Below are 20,138 nucleotides of genomic sequence, written 5' to 3' on the forward strand. Positions count from 1 at the left end.
AGAGTGAGACATTGACTGAAAAAAAAAAAGAAAAATGGGGCCAAGTGCAGTGGCTCACGCCTGTAATCCCAACACTTTGGGAGGCTGAGGCAGGCGGATCACCTGAGCTCAGGAGTTTGAGACCAGACTGGGCAACATGGTGAAACCCCATCTCTACCAAAAAATAAATAAGAAAGAAAAAGAAAAATGGTTAGTGAAACTAAGGAATTTAATTAATTAAACTTTTTTTTTTTTTTTTTTTTTTTAGAGAGTCAGGGTCTTGCTCTGCCACCCAGGCAGGAATGCAGTGATGTGATCATAACTCACTGTAGCCTCAACCTCCTGTGTTGTTCATGTAATCCTCCCATCTCAGCCTCCTGAGTAGCTGGGACTACAGGCATGTACCACCATGCTCAGCTAATCTTTTTATCTTTTTTTTTTTTCAGGAGATGAGGTCTTGCTATGTTGCCTAGGCTTAATTATTTACTTTTAATTAACCTAAACTTAAAAAGCTACATGTTGGTGACATCAGCCAAAAAAAAAAAGTAAGGACCTCTGAAAATCATCTTCACAAAAAGAATGAAAACATGGACAAAAATAGTCAAAATCAGCTTTTTCAGAACTTTGGAAATTAGCCAAAAGCTTATACACATAGCACTTATTCAAGAAAAATAGCTGAATATCAGCAAGAACAGTTATCTTCATGGTGTTTTAATTTGCGCTGTACCCATTTGTTGTCCTCCAGCTGTATGGCAGCCTTGAAAACCAACAGGCCACAATCACAGTGAAAACCTCAGGTTGGCAGCCACTGGAGGATACAAAATGAGTTTGGAGCTCCTTCAATACCCCATTCCCAGAGAACTGTCATTATTTGACCTGCTGGAGTTCCCTAAAGGACGTGCAAGGATGTTTTTATTTGACTGGACACTTGAAGCTTGCCCTGTATGAACAGCCCCCATCTTCCCATGCTTGTCAAAAATCAGAGGCAACTAACACTGCAGCTTCCTGAGGTAGGTAATGATGTGTTCTCTGTGTTCAGAAAATTTCACAATGTCTACCCTGGAATGGATCTCTTTTCCCCCAATTTGCTCTTTCAATCTAGAAATGTGTGGCCAGGCACAGTGGCTCACACCTGTAATCCCAGCATTTTGGGAGGCTGAGGCGGGCAGATCACCTGAGGTCGGGAGTTCGAGACCAGCCTGACCAATATGGAAAAACCCTGTCTCTACTAAAAATACAAAATTAGTTGGGCATGGTGGCACACGCCTGTAATCCCAGCTACTCGGGTGCCGAGGCAGAAGAATTACTTGAACCCAGGAGGCGGAGGTTACGGGGGAGGTGGAGGTTGTGGTGAGCTGAGATTGCGCCATTGTACTCCAGCCTGGGCAACAAGAGTGAAACTCTGTCTCAAAAAAAAAAAAAAAAAAAAATTATAGAAATGTGTATCCTCCAGCTATGGGAAAACTTCCTAAACCATAAACTATAGTGTTGATGATTTCGTAGCCTTTGCTTTCTTTCTCAAACTCCTTCCTGTTATTTGGAGTTTAGATTAATATTCTAATTTTTTTTTTTTTTTGAGACAGAGTCTCACTCTGTCACCCAGGTTGGAGTACAGTGGTGCAATCTCAGCTCACTGCAACCTCCGCCTTCTGGGTTCAAGCAATTCTCCTGCCTCAGCCTCCCAAGTAGCTGGGATTGCAGGCATGCGCCACCACGCCCGGCTAATTTTTGTATTTTTAGTAGAGATGGTGTATCATCATGTTGGCCAGGCTGGTCTCGAACCCCTAACCTCAGGTGATCTGCCCGCCTTGGCGTCCCAAAGTGCTAGGATTACAGGCATGAGCCACCGTGCCTGGCCTCTAAATTGTTTTTGCCCTTTCTCTCCAATTATACATCTTTTTGCTCAACTCTGTGAGAGAGTACCTTAATTCATCTTTTTTTGAGGTAGGGTCTTGCTCTGTTTGTCCAGGCTGCAGTGCAGTGGCACAACTGTGGCTCACTGTGGCGTGGACCTCCTGGTCTTAAGCAATCCTTCCACCTCAGCCTCCTTTGTAGCTGGGACTACAGGCATGTGCCACCACACCTTGCTAATTTTTTTTTTTTTAATTTTTATTAGAGACAAGGTGTCACTATGTTGCCCAGGCTGGTCTTGAATTCTTAGACTCAGGCAATCCTCCTGCCTTAGCCTCCTAAGTTGCTGGGACTACAGGAGCATGACACCATGCTTGGCTTTTTTTTTTTTTTTTCTTCAATTTTTAGTGAAGATAAGCTCTCACTATACTGCCCGGGCTAATCGTGAATTCCTGGGCTCATGTGATCTTCCCACTTCAGCCTCCCAAAGTGCTGTGATTTCAGGCATGAGCCACTGCACCCAGCCCTTAATTTATCTTCTAACTTTTCTATGGAGTTTAAAAGAAATTTTGGCCGGGCGTGGTGGCTCACACCTGTAATCCCAGCACTTTGGGAGGCCGAGGCGGGTGGATCACGAGGTCAGGAGATGGAGACCATCCTGGTTAACACGGTGAAAGCCCGTCTCTACTAAAAATACAAAAAAATAGCAGGCGTGGTGGTGGGTGCCTGTAGTCCCAGCTACTTGGGAGACTGAGGCAGGAAAATGGCATGAACCTGGGACGTGGAGCTTGCAGTGAGCCGAGATGGCGCCACTGCACTCCAGCCTGGGCGACAGTGCAAGACTCCATCTCAAAAATAAATAAATAAATAAATAAATAAATAAATAAATAATAAATAATAGAAATTTCAACTATGTTTTTATTGTGCAGAAGCTTTTTTCGTTACCCTGAATTTCTTTTCTTTTTTTTTTTCTTTGAGATAGAGTCTCACTCTGTCACCCAGGCTGGAGAGCAATTGCACAAACACTTGGCTCACTGCAGCCTCAACTTCTTGTCCTCAAGTGATCCTCCCACCTTAGCCTCCTAAGTAGCTGGGACCACAGGTAAGCACCACCATGCTCTACTATTTTTCTTTCTTTCTTTCTTTCTTTTGTAGAGACAGGGTCTTGCCACCTTGACCAGGCTGGTCTTGAACTTCTGAGCTGAAGTGTTTGTTCCTCCTGCCTCAGCCTCCCAAAGTGCTAGGACTACAGGCATGAGCTACTGCGCCCACCCTGAATTTCTATTTTAGTCTGTTCTTGCTTCATGGATACGTGATCTTTTATCTCTGAGTATACTAATTATACAATTTTACTATTATATCTGACTGGCTTTTAAATAGGTTTAACTAGCTTTCCTTATTTTAGCTGCCTTCTTCACCCACACTTCCAGAGGTACCTGGTACAACCAATCTGGAGCCTACTTAGGATTTTCTAGTGCAGTAGTTCTAAAATATGGTCCCTGCATCAGTAGTGTTAGCATCCCCTGGGATTTTGTGTTTTAACAAGTTCTCTATATGATTTTGATGCACACTAAAGCTTCAGAATCACTGCTGTAGTATAAACTGTGATGGTTCTCAGCCTTCCCCACTGCTGGCTTAGGTGTTTGCTTTCTTGGGTCTACTAAGTTAGTTACTTCTTTATCTGTTTCCTTTCCAGTTTCCAAAATTTTTGTTGCTATCTTTTCCTCTCCAGTTTTCCTCATATGTGTGAATTTATATCTTTTTTAAAAAAATCTCTTTATTGTATAAGAGGCCAGGTATGGTGGCTCACGCCTGTAATCCCAGCACTTTGGGAGGCCGAGGTGGGCGGATCACTTGAGGTCAGGAGTTCAAGACCAGCCTGGCCAACATGTTGAAACTCCGTCTCTACAAAAAATACTAAAAAGTAGCTGGGCGTGATGGTGTGCACCTGTAGTCCCAGCTACTTGGGAGGCTGAGGCAGGAGAATCACTTGAATCCGGGAGGTGGAGGCTGCTACTCAGGAGGCTGAGGCAGGAGAATCATTTGAACCAAGGAGGTGGAGGCTGCAGTGAGCTGAGATGGTGCACTCCAGCCTGGGTGACAGAGCGAGACTCCATTAAAAAAAATCCATTTATTGTATAAGAGAGGCATCAGGAACAAGCAAAATTAGATGCATGAGTTCAATTTGCCATCTTTACCTGAAGTTTATATACACTCTCAATTAAGCATTTTCATTTTCAATAAAAATGCAGTTGTAACTGTTACCAAATCCAAAGGATGTTTTAGTTCTCATCTAATTAGACCTCTCAACAGTTTCAACCTATTTATTTCCACTTTGAAATACTCTCTTTTTAAAAAAGAAAAAAATTGGAACACCTTTTTCCCTCTGCCTGACTTCTAAAGTTGGAGTTCCTAGAGACTTGGGCTCTCTAGGTAATTTTACCTATTCCTACGGCATTATATACTTATCTCTCTCTACCTTGACCTCTCTTCTAACCACAGACTCATATTCTTGCTTCCAAGAATATACCCTCCAATCCATTCTTTTTTTTTTTTTTTTTTGAGATGGAGTTTTGCTCTTGTTGCCCAGGCTGGAGTGCAACAGCGTGATCTCGGCTCACCACAACCTCTGCCTCCCAGGTTCAAGTGATTCTTTTGCCTCGGCCTCCCGAGTAGCTGGGATTACAGGCACGTGCCACCATGCCTGGCTAATTTTGTATTTTCAGAAGAGACGAGGTTTCGCCATATTGGTCAGGCTGGTCTCGAACTCCCGATCCATTCTTCACATAACAGCAGAGTAATCTTCAAAAAGGTAAATCCCATCTTGTTACTCTCCTGCTTAAAACCTTATCTGGTTGGCCAGGCGCGGTGGCTCACGCCTGTAATCCCAGCACTTTGGGAGGCCGAGGCGGACAGATCACGAGGTCAGGAGATTGAGACCATCCTGGCTAACATGGTGAAACCCCGTCTCTACTAAAAATACAAAATATTAGCCAGGCGCGGTGGGGGGCGCCTGTAGTCCCAGCTACTCAGGAGGCTGAGGCAGGAGAATGGCACGAACCCGGGAGGCAGAGCTTGCAGTGAGCTGAGATCGCACCACTGCACTCCAGCCTGGGCGAAAGAGCGAGACTCCGTCTCAAAACAAAAACAAAAACAAAAACAAAAAAAACCGTTATCTGGCTTTCCATTGCACTTAAAATAAAAACTACACTCATCTAACATGGCCTACCAGGGCCTGCCTGATCTCTTCCTCCTGCCTCTTTCCCTCATGGTTACACACTGAAGCCAAACTGGCCTTCTTTCTAATTCCTTTCGAAGAATTGAAGGCTTTAGGACCTTGGTACATGCTGTTCTCTTCTCTTGGAAAACTCCCTCACTCTGTTTGGGTAACTCCTACTATTCTTTTTTTTGGCTTAAATGTACCTGGTCCATGCATAAACTATGTCCTACTGGTTACTATGTCTTATAGTACCTTGTTCTTTTTCTTCCTAGTACTTAGGACCATCTAAATTTTAAATTTACTTACGTGTTTAATGTTTGTCTCTTCCATTAAATTCTCCAGATAGTAGGGATCATAATAGTTTCGTTCTCCATTGTACATTCAGAACATGTAGCACAGTGCCTGGCACATAGTGTAAGTACTCAAAATACACTTCCAAAGAGAAGAGAAAAGAATGGACCTTTACAAAGGTCTCAGAGCAAGGTAAGTGGTAAAGCCAACCAAGTCTATCTCAGCTCATTTAATTACTTCATTTTTTTTTCCTTCTTTTTGAGACAGAGTCTCACTCGGTCACCTGGGGTGGAGTACAGCAGCCGGATCTCAGCTCACTGCAACCTCCACCCCCTGGGCTCAACCGATCCTGCCACTTCAGCCTCCAGAGGAGCTAGGACCACAGACACGCACTACCAAGTCAGGCTAAGTTTTTGGTTTTTTTGGTAGAGAGGGGGTTTCATCATGTTGCCAGGTTGGTCTTGAACTCCTGAGCTCAAGCGATCCTCAGGCTCCCAACGTGCTGGGAATATAGGCATGAGCCACTGCAACCAGCCAAATTGCTTCATTTTTTATTACTCCATACTTCCTACATAAGATACTTCCTACACCTGGCCAAATTGCTTCATTTTTAAAAAATATATTTTATTTAATGTAGTCTCACTCTGTTGCCCTGGCTGGAGTGCAGTGGCATGATCTCAGCTCACTGCAACCTCTGCCTCCTGGGTTAAAGCGATTTCTGGCTAATTTTTGTATTTTTAGTAGAGATGGGGTTTCACCATGTTGGCCAGGCTGCTCTCAAACTGCTGACCTCAAGTGATCACCCGCCTTGGCCTCCCAAAAGTGCTAGGATTACAGGTGTGAGCCACCGTGCCTGCCCAAATTGCTTCGTTTTTTATTTCTCCATACTTCCTACATAAGATGCTTTCTTTCTTTCTTTCTTTCTTTTTTTGAGACAGAGTCCCACTCTGTCACCCAGGCTGGAGTGCAGTGGTGCAATCTTGGCTCACTGCAACCTCCACCTCCCAGGTTCAAGCGATTCTTGTGTCTCAGCCTCCCCAGTAGCTGGGACTACAGGTGCGCCATGATGCCTGGCTAATTTTTTTGTATTTTCAGTAGAGACGGGGTTTCACCATGTTGGCCAGTCTGCTTTCCTCCTAACCTCAAGTGAGCCACCTGCCTCGAAGATGCTTTATTTATAAGCGCTTTGGACACACTTTAATAAATGCTCTATTGTATACAGTTGAACTCTATATAACATTTTGAATAATATTGTTAATGCTTACCCTAAGTACTACTATCATCTCTGTATTGTTTAACAAAATATTTCCACATTTGACAATAAAGTCAGTATTTGAAAGGAAATACTTATTGTGGCTTTCATAAAACAACATTTACCAAAAAACAGATTTCAGAAGTGAGAAGTCAAGACAATTATATCTTAATGATTTTTACTCAGGTGAAATAAACTCTGAATTATTAATCATTTTAAGGGGGGATGCTGTGATTGTTATTTTAACTTCAAATATTCAACGTTAACTTCAAAAATCATTAAACCTGAATGATCAATATTCTAGTTGTGTTAGTTTGGGCAAGTCACCGAATCTCAGTCTGCTGAGACCATGGTGCTTTATCTGGGGCACAGGTTGTCTCCTGTCTTTTAATTTCTTTACAGCTCAAGCATTTATAATTATCTAACAGAATAAAAATGAATTAATTCAACAAGTTTATTGAGTATCTACTTTGTGCCAGTCACTGTTCTAGGTGCTAGGAATTCAGCCTGTATTTCAGTGGAAACAGGTAATATTAAATGAGTAAATAAATATCTCAGATGCTGAGGACTTTGAAAGTTGGAGAGGGAACAGGGGACAAAAGAGATTTACTTTAGTCAGTCAGAAAAGGTCTCTCAAAGGTGTGGTTTTTTTTAATTTTTATTATTTATTTATTTATTATTTTATTTACTTATTGTTTTTTGAGACGGATTCTCACTCTGTTGCCCAGGCTGGAGTGCAGTGGCGCAATCTCGGCTCACCACAACTTCCACCTCCCGGGTTTAAGCGATTCTCCTGCTTTAGCCTCCCAAGTAGCTGGGATTACAGGCGCCCACCACAACGTCCGGCTAATTTTTGTATTTTGTTTTTAGTAGAGACAAGGTTTCACCATGTTGGCCAGGGTGGTCTCAAACTCCTGACCTCAGGTCATCCACCCACCTCGGCCTCCCAAAGTGCTGGGATTAAAGGCGTGAGCCACTGCACCCGGCCGGGGTGTCTTTTTAAATAAGACACGAATGACGAGAAACTGGCCAAGAAAAGATTTGGGAAAGGCAGTCTATGTAAAGCAGTGTTTTTCAAGCTAAGGCCCTGACCTACTGCAGTGGACACATGAAATCCATTTAGTGAGCTGGGACCACAATTGAAGAAACTATTAGGATACATCACATGAAGGAAAACTTTTGTTTCAGTTATACATATATTTATACACATGTGACCTGTGTATATTCTCATACATATGTATGCATGCATGCCTAAATGAGTCACAATGTGAAGTGTATTTCTTACTATAGTGCGGTCAAAAAATGTTTGAAAGCCGCTGAGATAGAAGGACCAGCCACTTTGAACGTCTTAGAGGCAAAAAGAGCTTTGTGAATTGTAAGAGGAAAAAGAAGACCAGCATGGCTGAAGCGAGCCCTGGGGAGGAGTGTTATGAAAGAAGGTAGGAAATGTATATAATTTTTCCCACATAGAACCCTCCAGTCAAGCATCTTAAATCTGGACTGCCACCTGTTTTTGTCATGGTTCATCATTTAAGAGATGACATGTAAGAATCATCTCCCTGCTTTAATGTCACTTTGTAAACTGTCACTGAGAAGTTAGTAGTTACACTGACGTGACTGAAAATAACCTCTAAACTAAGAATGTATCTTATATTGAGAACGGATTGTTCGTATAATTAAAAAATGAACAAGAAAACCAGGCTCATGGAACTTTGGCGGAGTCCTCTGGTTCATTTCAGGCCCTTCTTACAAGGCAAAAATTTCATGTTAGTTGGTAATTAATTTTGCAAATCTCTTGGCTATAAATACAAAAGGAAATCGTATAAAAGAAACCACTTAGGTCAAATGTAGAGGAAAAAAATGCTGGGACTGTAGATGTGGCTCTTCCATTAACTCCCTAAGTGGCCCTCACGACTTATTCCACTGGTTTGTGCCCTGGAAATCCTTACATGTAAAAAAAAAAAAAAAAAAAGGACGTGGAGCAGGTGTTCAGTAAGGTCCCTTCATACTGTAAAATTCTATGATCTTAAGTTATTTACGATCATTTACTATTTTAAACGTTGCGAAAATTAACCTGGTATTTTACCAGACCTTTGTAAAAAGAGGAAGTTACATGACATACAATGAAGATAACGTCCTTAACTTTACGGTAGATGACAGTGGTTGAACAACTAGAAGAGAAAGTCAAAGTTATCTCGGGGAGTTTATATTGTACTTAGATTGAGCTGCACTTTGGAACCGTGTGGCCTTTTCACATGAGATCAGTGTCTTGATAAATACAAACTTCCTGAAAAGATGGGTTAAACCTCAAAGCCTGTGTAACTATGGCTTGACAAAGACTCTCGAGGAAAGGTAAACGGAAAGTGAGTTGGCAACACAACTCACCTACAAGTTCTCCAATCATGAAAAGCAAGTAAAGAACGGCAGCAATGGTCAACCTGGTTTTCACCTTTCTCTGCTTCAGTATCTCTCTCTGTTTGCTGCAGTTGTCACAGGAGTCCACCTTCAAACTCAGCTGACTGTTGGTCAAAGGTAAGTCTTGGTCCAGTAAGGAATCATCGTCGGCCTGGAGGGTCGGGTGCGCCCCGTTAACAGGCCTTTCCGGGGCTTCGGAACCGTCATCGGCCACCACAACTCGAAGTTTGTTGAACCGAGAAAGCCCCTCGTCCCCCGCCTCATCCGAGAAGTCAAAGGCGCTGGTGTCATTTAAAAACAGCGGCGCATCATCCTTCCTTAGCATAGATTTGAGGCGCTTCCACGCGCCAGAGCCGGCCATGGCAGAGGCTGAGCGGCCGCGGTGCGGAACGGCTTGGGGGAGGCGGACGGCCGGCGACGCCTACTTCACCGGAGCGCCAGTTCTCGAGGGCAGTGCCGCGCGTCCCTCCCCATCCTGTGGAAAACGAAACACGTTATAAATTAAAGGCGCCCAACCCTGTCCTCAAGTTCCGAAGCCGCTGGCGGCGTGTCGCAGGGCCGACCCCGAGGCTCCGCCGGGGCTCCGCGAGGGGGCGGCACATCTATTTAATACCTGGGGCGCTGCCGCGGGGCCGCAGCTCATCTCCCCGTCCCCGGCCGGCTCAGTGAGGCCGGCTCGCGCTGCTCCACCCGCGGCCGCAGGAGAGCAGGGTCGTGCTCGCGTCCGCCGCGCCCGCCGCTGGAGGCCGGCTCCCCAGGTCTGACAGGTTCGGGGCCGGACGCCCACAGCCACCGCCTCTCCCCGCCCTGCGCGAGGCCACGCGCGTGCGCCGGGCGAGGCGCGCGAGGGAGGGGTCGGCGCGAGGACACGCAGGCCTGGAGCGCAGGGCTGGGGCGCCCGCGATGGGCGGGGGCGCGCGGCGCGCCCCGCCTCTCGGCCCGAGGCTGGCTTGGGGGCCCCTGCGCCGCCTCCGCCCAGGGGTCACTCACTGGCCAACTGAGGGGACTCTGGGCGGCCTCTTCCACCTTCCCAGGCTGGGAGGCGAGTGTGGTCGGAGGGTCACGCCGGGGGCTGGGCGTTGCTGCTAGGAGTTCCCTCCACTGAAAGTGTGTCTCAGGAATCTCGGGTCGGGATCTGGGTTGCGGGTGCTCGGCAGAAGACAAACCCAGCACTTTTCTTGCTAACTGAAAAGGCAAGCAGCTTTTCTCTCCTCGAATTGCTTGTCTCTGGCAAACTGGCAACATTTGCTGCAGTCAGCTGGAGAGGGCAAGGCTGTCGTCGTCAGCAGTTCTGTGTCCTACTGTTTTTCAGCAAATAGGTATTGTCCTCTTTGTGCTCTCTGCCGTGTTCCTTTTGCCTCCAAGGTATTTACGGTATGGACTAAACTCAAGCATAGAAAATCTAGCACAGGCATACCTTGGAGATACTGCGAATTTGGTTCCAGACCACCGCAATATGACAAAGTGAGGTCTCAGAAATGTTTCATGTCCCAGTGCAAATACAATCATGTTTATAATGTAGTCTATTAAGCGTGTAATAGCGTTATGTCTAAAACAATGTGCATACCTTAATTTAAAATATTGGGAGAGAGGAAGGAAAAAGTATATATACATTTGTTAATTGCTCTGAGGAAGGAGGGTCGCTTGAGCCCAGAAGTTCGAGATTACAGTGAGCTATGATTGTGCCTCCGCACCCCTGCCTGGCGACAGAGTGAGACCTTGTCTCTAAAAATAAACAAGTAAATAAAATACATGACTGCTAAAAAAAATGCTAACAATCAGCTGGGCGTGGTGGCTCACGCCTGTAATCCCGACCCTTTGGGAGGCCGAGGCGGGCGGATCACCTGAGGTTGGGAGTTCAAGACCAGCCTGACCAAAATGGAGAAACCCTGTCTCTACTAAAAATACAAAATTAGCCGGGCATGGTGGCGCATGCCTGTAATCCCAGCTACTAGGGAGGCTGAGGCAGGAGAATCGCTTGAACCCGGGTGGCGAAGGTTGTGGTGAGCCGAGATCACGCCATTACACTCCAGCCTGGGCAAGAAGAGCAAAACTCGGTCTCAAAAAAAAAAAAAAAAAGCTGTCAATCATCTAGGCCTTTAGCAAGTCATATTCTTTGCTAGTTGGAGGGTCTTTGCTCCGTGTTGATGGCTGCTGACTGATCTGGATGGTGGCTGCTGAAGGTTGGGGTGGCTGTGGCAATTCCTTAAAATAAGACAACAATGACATTTGCTATACTGATTGACTCTTGTTTTCATGAAAGAGTTCTTGATGGCGTGTGATGCTGGTTGATAATATTTTACCCACAGTGGACCTTTCAAAATTGGAGTCAATCCAGTTTTCTCAAACCCTGCCTCTGCTTTATCAACTAAGTTTATGGAATATTCAAATCCTTTGTTGCCATTTCAACAGTGTTCACAGCATCTTCACAAGGAGTAGATTCTATCTCAAGAAACCACTCTCTCTGCTTATCTATAAGAAGCAACTCCTCATCTGTTCAAATTTTATGAGATTGCAGCAATTCAGTCACATCTTCAGGTTCCACTTCTAGTTCTCTTGCTATTTCCACCACATCTACAGTTACTTCCTCCATTGAAGTCTTGAATCCCTCAAAATCATCCATTAGGGTTAGAATCCACTTCTTCCAAAATCCTGTTAATGTTGATATTTTGACCTCCCATGAATCACAAATGTTCTTAATGGCATCTGGAATGCTGAATCCTTTCCAGAAGTTTTTCAATTTACTTTACCTAGGTCCATCAGAGGAATCAATGGCAGCTATAGCCTTATGAAAGGTATTTCTTCTTTTTTATTCATTTATTTTTCTTTTTTAGATGGTGTTTCACTCTTGTTGTCCAGGCTGGAGTGCAGTGGCGCGATATCGGCTCACCGTAACCTCTGCCTCCCGATTTCAAACTATTCTCCTCCCTCAGCCTCCCAAGTAGCTGGGATTACAGGCATGTGCCACCACGCCTGGCTAATTTCGTATCTTTAGTAGAGATGGGGTTTCACCATGTTGGCCAGACTAGTCTCGAACTCCCAACCTCAGGTGATCCACCTGCATCGACCTTCCAAAATGCTGGGATTACAGGCGTGAGCCACCGCGACCGGCCAGTCACTCAGGTTTTGTTCCATTTATAGAGCACAGGTAGAGTAGATTTAGAATAATTCCTATGGGCCCTATAATTTTCGGAATGGTAAATGAGCATTGGCCTTAACTTAAAGCAACGGGCTGCATTAGCCTCTAACAAGAGAGTAAGATTGTCCTTAGACAGAAGTTGATGCCTGGCCTCAAAGCTTCAAACTATGAAAGCCCTAGGTGGAATCTTCCAATAGAAGGCTGTTTCCCCTTTATTGAAAATCTGTTGTTTATTGTAGTCACCTTTAATGATCTTAGCTACTACACCTTGTGGACAACTTGTTGCTGTTTCTCCATCAGCATTTGCTGCTGCTTCTTGCACTTTTATGTTATGGAGATTGCTTTTTTCCTTAAATCTCATGAACCAACCTCTGCTAGCTTCAAACTTTTCTTTTTTTGTTAAAAAAAATATTTTATTTATTTATTTTTAAATAGAGACAGGGTCTCACTATGTTGCCCAGGCTGGTCTGGGTATTTCTAATTTCCTTCAAGAACTTTTCCATTTCCCAGAGTCGAGTGATAAAAGTTTAATACAAACAAACAAACAAACAAACCCAAACAATAAAAAAGAACTTTTCATTTGCATTCACAACCTGGGTAAGAAAAGGCATAGTGCAGGGCATGGTGGCTCACGCCTGTAATCCCAACACTTTGGAAGGCTGAGGCAGGTGGATCACCTGAGGTCAGGAGTTCGACACCAGCCTGGTCAACATGGTGGACCTCTACCATAGTAGAGACAACCCTGTCTCTACTAAAAATACAAAAATTAGCTGGGTGTGGTGGCATGTGCCGAGTAGCTCCCAGCTGCTTGGGAGGCTGAGGTAGGAGAATCGCTTGAACCTGGGAAGCAGAGGTTGCAGTGAGCCTCGCACCATTACACTCCAGCCTGGATGACAGAGCAAGACTCCGTCTCAAAAAAAAAAAAAAAAAAAAAAAGAGAAGAGGCATAGCTTTCAGCCTATCTCAGCTTTCTTTCTTTTTTCTTTCCTTCCTTCCCTTCCCTCCCTTCCCTTCCCCCCTCCTTTCCCCTTCCTTCCTTCCCCTTCCCCCCTCCTTTCCCCTTCCTTCCTTCCCCTTCCCCCCTCCTTTCCCCTTCCTTCTTCCTTCCTTCCTTGCCTGCCTTCCTCCCTCCCTCCCTCCTTCTTTCCTTCCTTCCTTTCTTCCTTCCTTCTTTTCATCCTTCCTTCCTTCTTTCCTTTTTCTGGAGTGCACAGGCACAATCATGGCTCACTGAAGCCTCTACTGCTCAGGCTCAGGCAATTCTCCCACCTCAGCCTCCCAGAGTGTTAGGATTATAGGCGTGAGCCACAATGCCCATCCTTATCTCAGCTCTCCATATGCCTTTCTCACTACGGTTAATAATTTCTAGCTTTTGATTTAAAGTGAGAGATATACAACTCTTCCTTTCACTTAAACACTTAGAGGTCATTGTAGGGTTATTAACTGGCCCAATTTTAATATTGTGTCTCGTAATAGGGAGGGCCAAGGAGAGGGAGAGTGAAGGGGGATGGCTGGTCAATGGAGCAGTCAAAACATATACAACATTTATCAGTTAAGTTTGTCATCTTATATGGACAAGGTTCGTGATGTCCCCAAATAATTACAATAGTAATATCAAAGATCACTGATCACAGATCAGCATATCAGATATAATAATAATGACAAGGTTTGAAATATTAAGAGAATTACCAAAATGTGACACAGAGACATGAAGTGAGCCCAGGCTATTGGAAAAATGACGGCGACAGATTTGCTTGACACAGGGTTGCCATAAACCTTCAATTCGCAAAACTGGCAGTATCTAAGAAGTGCGAGAAAGTGAAGCACAGTAAAACAAGGTGTGCCTATAGAGGTGTCCTTTTGGCTATTGAGTCTGTTTAACAAAAAAACAAAAAACAGCCAGATGCAGTAGCTCATACCTGTAATCTCAACACTTTGGGAAGCCAAGGGGAGAGGATCTCTTGAGGTCAGAAGTTTAAGACCAGCATGGGCAACATATTGAGACCCTGTCTCTCCAAAAAATTTTTTTAAAGCCTCCAAGGAATTGGCGGTTGCAGTGAGCTATGATTGTGCCAGTGTACTCCAGCCTGGGTAATAGAGGGAGACCCCATCTTTAAAAACCAAAACAAAACAAAACCAAAAAAAGAAGAAGAAGAAATAATTGTGGCTTTTTTGTTTTTTGTTTTTTTGAGACAGGGTCTCGTTCTGTTGCCAAGGCTGGAGCGCAGTGGTGCGATCTCGGCTCACTGCAGTCTTGACCTCCTGGGCTTAATCTATCCTCCTGCCTCAGCCTTTTGACTAGCTGGGACCATAGGTGCTTGTCATCATGCCCGGCTAATTTTTGTATTTTTTTCCTTGTAGAGATGGGTTTTTGCCATGTTGCCCAGGCAGGCCTTGAACTCCTGGGCTTAAGTGATCCTCCTGCCTCAACCTCCCATAAGTGCTGGGATTACAGGTGTGAGCCACCACGCCCAGCCAATATTTAAATTCTGTAGTAGCTTTTGATTTAAACCTAAATTATAATATCACAATGGAATGGCAATATGCACCCCTAGCAAAATCTTAGTTTTTTTTTTTTTTCTTTGAGAGGGTCTTGCTCTGTCACTCAGGCTGGAGTGCAGTAGTGTGATCTTGGCTCACTGCAACCTCTGCCTACCTGGTTCAAACAATTCTCATGCTTCAGCCACCTGAGTAACTGTGATTACACGCAAGCACCACCATGCCTGGCTAATTTTTCTATTTTTATTGTTATTATTTATTGTTATTATTTTTTTTTGAGACGGAGTTTTGCTCTTGTTGCCCAGTTTGGAGTGCAGTGGTACGATCTCTGCTCACTGCAATCTCCGCCTCCAGGGTTCAAGCAATTCTCCTGCCTCAGCCTCCTGGGTACCTGAGATTACAGGCACCTGCCACACCCCCAGTTAATTTTTTGTATTGTTAGTAGAGACTGTGTTTCATCATATTGGCCAGGCTGGTCTCGAACTCCTGACCTCAGGTGATCCACCTGCCTCGGCCTCCCAACGTGTTGGGATTACAGGCGTGAGCCACCTCGCCCAGCCTAATTGTTCTATTTTTAGTAGAGACGAGGTTTCACTATGTTGGCCAGGCGGATCTCAAACTCCTGGCCTCAAGTGATCCACCTACTTCAGCCTCCCAAAGTGCTGGGATTACAGGCATGAGCTACCACACCTGGCTGTTTTAGAGATTCTTAATCTAGATTTTCTGAGTGGGTTTTAGGGAGTTTGGGAGGCCTTAAACTTATGTGCAAAATTTTGAGGACATGTATATTTTCTGAGATAAGTCTTTTAGCTTTCATCGTATTCTCAAATTGGATTGAGTCAAATTAGGTTAAAAACAACAACATTGTCAGGAGAGCTCATCTTAAAGGTCCAGCCCCTAGCTTCTACTTGAGTTGAATTGTAGGGCAAACTCCTATTTATCCAGCGTTTTTTTTTTTTGAGACCGAGTCTCACTCTGTTGCCCAGGCTGGAGCGCAGTGGCGCGATCTCGGCTCACTGCAAGCTCCGCCTCCTGGGTTCACGCCATTCTCCTGCCTCAGCCTCCCCAGCAGCTGGGACTACAGGTGCACGCCGCCACACCCAGCTAATTTTTTGTATTTTTAGTAGAGACGCGGTTTCACGGTGTTAGCCAGGATGGTCTCGATTTCCTGACCTCGTGATCCGCCCACCTCGGCCTCCCAAAGTGCTGGGATTACAGGCGTGAGCCACCGCGCCCGGCCTATCCAGCGTTTATGAATGTTGTATTTTTATAACAGTCCCCATGTATTACCAGATTTCAAGTTACAAAAAAGACAATAAAAAGTCACATGAAACATCATTTTCCTCTGAAGATTGAAATGGCACTTTAGAATCTTGTATGCCTCAGATGCAAGAAATCAACTCCTTTAAATATGACTCCTCAGATTTAAATGCCCATCATATTTCTACAGAGCTGCAGCCACGGGAATCAAGGTAGGAAACCTAGATCAGAGATTCCATGTTCCCTAGACCAGGAAGGGAAAACTATTTCCTAGTTAACCAGGGCACTCTGGTAATAATCAGCTGAAAGGAGAGATCTTACTGGGGGTTGCTTTCCTAACTCCAAATATTTTAATCCACCGGGTTTGGGAGTAGGTTTTTTTGTAGTTGTTTTGAATTTCACTTTGTTATACTGTCTGAAATTCTACTAATGAGAGATACAAATGGATAAAGAAAATATTTTAGGAGTGTGATCATTTTCTCTTTAGTATAAATCCTTCAAACAAGATTCCATTTAAAGAAATTGGATAAATGTTTTTAAGAAAAGTTAAGGCAAGAGCGTGAATTGTTTTGGGTACTTACAGCAAGCTTTGTTGAATAGGGCTGCAGTTCTGCATCCCAGTTTGTTTTTATTATTTTTCTCACTGGGTACCTGGACAAAGTGATGGGAGGACAACAAAAACTCTATATGGTGATTTTAAAGTATATCCACAAATTCTGTGATACTCTACTCATCAAGAGGTGGAGCTTAATTTCCTTCCTATTGAGCGTGGACTGCACTAAATGAGTTGCATGTGGCCTATAATGAATATGGCAGAAGTGACTCTGTGTGACTTATAAGACTAGGTCATAAAAGGTATTGCAGCTGCCTCCTCATCCTCACACTTGGATCACTTGCACTAGGAGGAGCCAGCTACTGTGTCATGAAGAACTCAAGTGGCCCTGTGGAAAGGCCTGTGTGATGAGGAACTGAGGCCTCTTGCCAACAGCCATGTGAGTGAACCATTTTGGAAGTGGACCCTCTAGTCCCAGCTAAGCCTTCAGATAACTATTGACTGGGCAGTACTAACTAAAACCTGGAGAAATCCAGAGCCAGAACCACCCAGCTGAGCCATTCTCAGATGACCCACAGAGACTGCATGAGATAAGAAATGTTTGTTTTAACATGGCAAGTTTTGGGATACTTCGTTACACAGCAATAGATAACTAATATGTTATGTATCAGTTTTCCTGCGTACCAGGAAAGACACTTTTCTTATTCCTTTATCACATGGGCTCTTATTCCTCAGCCTGCCCTCAGACTAGTGGCATGATTTCTATCATTGAGCTTCAAAATGGGCTAAATACATAGACTTCTGCAAATAGGCTTGGAATGTAACTACAATTTGCAACCTTATTTCTACGCACTCGGAGTTTATAATAATAGACAAATGAACTTTTGAAACAGTGCACACTTATAATCTCGGTACTGCCTGCAATTCTGTTTGCTAGCTATTGCTCAGTATGCCATTCTTTTTTAAGAGATTTCATACGTTTTTCTAGTCTGAAGAATTTATTTATTTTTTATTTTAGTGAGACAGGGTGGAGGGGCAGGTCTCACTATGTTGCCCAGGCTGGTCTTGAACTCCTGGGCTGAAGTGATCCTCCTGTCTCAGCCTCCCAAGTGCTGGGATTACAGGCAGGAGCCACCAAGCCCAGCCTGAATAACTTCTTGCATGGCAGATGGAAAAGGCTGCCAACCATTTAGTTAGTCTCTCAACCAGGCAACTCATAATATGCAGATTTAGGCAATAGCAGAAGCCTGTCAACTGAATTGCAAGACACATACCTTGGGGCAGTTGAAAGGGATGAGCATAAAATTTCCTATGTCAAAATTTGTTTTCTGGTCCAGATATCTCTTGAAAAAAATGGCTGGGTGTTGTGGCTTATGCCTGTAATCCCAGCACTTTGGGAGGCTGAGGTGGGCAGACCACCTGAGGTCAGGAGTTTGAGACCAGCCTGGCCAACATAGCGAAACCCCCGTCTGTACTAAAAATACAAAAATTAGGGCGGGGTTTGGTGGCTCACGCCTGTAATCCCAACACTTTGGAAAGCTGAGGCAGGTGGATCACGAGGTCAGGAGTTCGAGAACAGCCTGACCAACATGGTGAAACGTCGTCTCTACTAAAAATACAAAAATTATCAGGTCTTGGTGGTGCGCACCTGTAATCCCAGCTACTCAGGAGGCTGAGGCAGGAGAATCGCTTGAATCCGGAAGGCAGAGGTTGCAGTGAGCCAAGATCGTGCCACTACATTCTGGCCTGGACAACAGAGTGAGACTCTGTCTCAAACAACAACAACAAAAATTAGCTGGCTGTGGTGGCAGGTGCCTGTAATCCCAGCTGCTTGGGAGGCTGAGGCAGGAGAATCTCTTGAACCTGAGAGGCGGAGGTTGCAGTGAGCAGAGATTGTGCCATTGCACTCCAGCCTAGGCGACAGAGCAAGACTCCATCTCATTAAAAAAAACAAACAAAAAACCTACTGAAAATAATATCATAGCTAGGATACTTAAGGCTTGTGTGCCAGGCACTATGAGGGCACCTGACTTACATTAGCTCATTTAATCATTACCACATCACTGTGATGAAGGTAGTGATTGAAAGCATGGGTCTTGGAGTCAGACAGATTGTGTTTGAGTCCTGGCCTCACCACTTATAGTTGTATGGTCTCTGGCAAACTATTTAATCTCTTTATGCTTCAATTTTCTTACATATAAAATGGATATAATAATAGTACCCACTTCACAAGGGTTGTACTAAGGATTAAATAAGATAATGCCAGTAAAGCATGTAAAACTTAGCACACATAATTCCTAGCACACAGTATGCGTTCAATCAATGCCAGCTATTATTATTTTTATTTTTATTTTCCTTTTTTTTTTACTTTTGACACAGCCTCAGGAGGTCCTGAGGACATGTGCCCCAAGCTGTTATTTTTTATGTAGGTGAAGACATAGAGTCTCAGGGAGGTTAAGTATCTTGGTCAGGATCATGCAGTTAGCAAACAGAGCAAGAACTCAATTTGGATCAGCTTTGTTTCTGAGCTCAATCTCTTAACCATTACCCCACACTATCTGCTCAGTTTCTTTCTGCCCCAAAATGGAATGCCCTATAGAAAAGCATCTAGACTCTGAAGCATGTCAGGAGAGATCCCTGTTTCATATATCAATGATTTGCCAGAACCTTGAGACTTCAGCATCATCCTGTGAAATCCCCATTGAAAATGAACAAAAAGAAAGTGGAAAAGTTTTTTAAAAGTGAAATATGGGAGAAGATGCTACTTGGTTGAGGTTCAAATTCTGCATATTCCCCATCCCAAGAATGCATCTCTATTGGAGTATGTGGCCGTAGGAGATTCCTATAGGATGTTTTAGAATGTGTCCCCTTATCTTCTTCAGGAGGGGATGAAAGTTGTTGAATGCGTGGAACAAGGGTTAGTGATGTGATACACAACTACAGTGAGTGTAATAGTTTATTCCTTCTATGAGTTGTTACCAGGAAGGAGTCCTGATCCAGACCCCAAGAGAGGGTTCTTGGATCTCATACAAGAAAGAATTTGAGACGAGTTCATACAGTAAAGTGAAAGCAAGTTTATTAAGAAAGTAAAGGAATAAAGAATGGTGACTCCATAGGCAGAGCAACCCTGAGGGCTGCTGGTTGCCCATTTTTATGGTCATTTATTGATTATATGCTAAACAAGGGGTGGATTATTCATGCCTCCCCTTTTTATTATTTATTATTTTTTAGACAGAGTCTCATTCTGTCACTCAGGATGGCTAATTTTTGTATTTTTAGTAGAGATGGGGTTTCACCATGTTGGCCAGGCTGGTCTCAAACACCTGGCCTCATTTGATCCACCTGCCTCAGCCTCCCAAAGAGCTGGGATTACAGGCATGAGCTGCCGTGTCGGGCAATGCCTCTCCATTTTAGACCATATAGGGTAACTTCCTGACGTTGCCATGGCATTTGTAAACTGTCATGATGCTGGTGGGAGGGTAGCAGTGAGGACGACCAGAGGTCACTGTCATCCCCATATTGGTTTTGGGTGGGTTTTGGCCGGCTTCTTTACTGCAACCTGTTTTATCAGCAAGGTCTTTTATGACCTGTATCTTGTGCCGACCTCCTATGTCATTCTGTGACTCAGAATGCCTTAACTGTCTGGGAATGAAACCCGGTATGTCTCAGCCTTATTTTA

The 20,138-nt window shown here is 44.3% G+C and overlaps 2 protein-coding genes across 5 annotated transcripts in view; one reads left to right on the forward strand and one right to left on the reverse strand.

The window, feature by feature from the left end:
* Positions 1-9,865, reverse strand: part of SLC30A4 (solute carrier family 30 member 4) — a 43,140-nt gene extending 33,275 nt beyond the window's left edge. The window contains exons 1-2 of one of the 3 annotated variants that reach the window (XM_055363614.2): positions 9,622-9,865; positions 8,979-9,483 (exon numbers count right to left, since the gene is read on the reverse strand). In XM_055363614.2, coding sequence (XP_055219589.1) covers positions 8,979-9,369 — 391 coding nt within the window. In that variant the 5' untranslated portion in view covers positions 9,370-9,483; positions 9,622-9,865. The remainder of the gene's footprint in view (positions 1-8,978; positions 9,484-9,621) is intronic. The other 2 variants (XM_004056126.5, XM_055363613.2) reach the window with 2 other exon arrangements.
* A 17-nt stretch (positions 9,866-9,882) lies between these two features.
* The window catches only part of BLOC1S6 (biogenesis of lysosomal organelles complex 1 subunit 6), an 84,392-nt gene continuing 74,136 nt past the window's right edge, over positions 9,883-20,138 (forward strand). Inside the window, exon 1 of one of the 2 annotated variants that reach the window (XM_055363615.2) lies at positions 9,883-10,327. The gene's annotated coding sequence lies outside the window, so the exon portion shown is untranslated. Of the gene's footprint in view, positions 10,328-16,878; positions 16,899-20,138 lie in introns of those variants that run through there. The other variant, XM_063698514.1, reaches the window with a different exon arrangement.

Source organism: Gorilla gorilla, chromosome 16, assembly GCF_029281585.2.
Source record: "Gorilla gorilla gorilla isolate KB3781 chromosome 16, NHGRI_mGorGor1-v2.1_pri, whole genome shotgun sequence".
In the NCBI taxonomy this organism is placed as follows: Eukaryota; Metazoa; Chordata; class Mammalia; order Primates; family Hominidae; genus Gorilla; species Gorilla gorilla.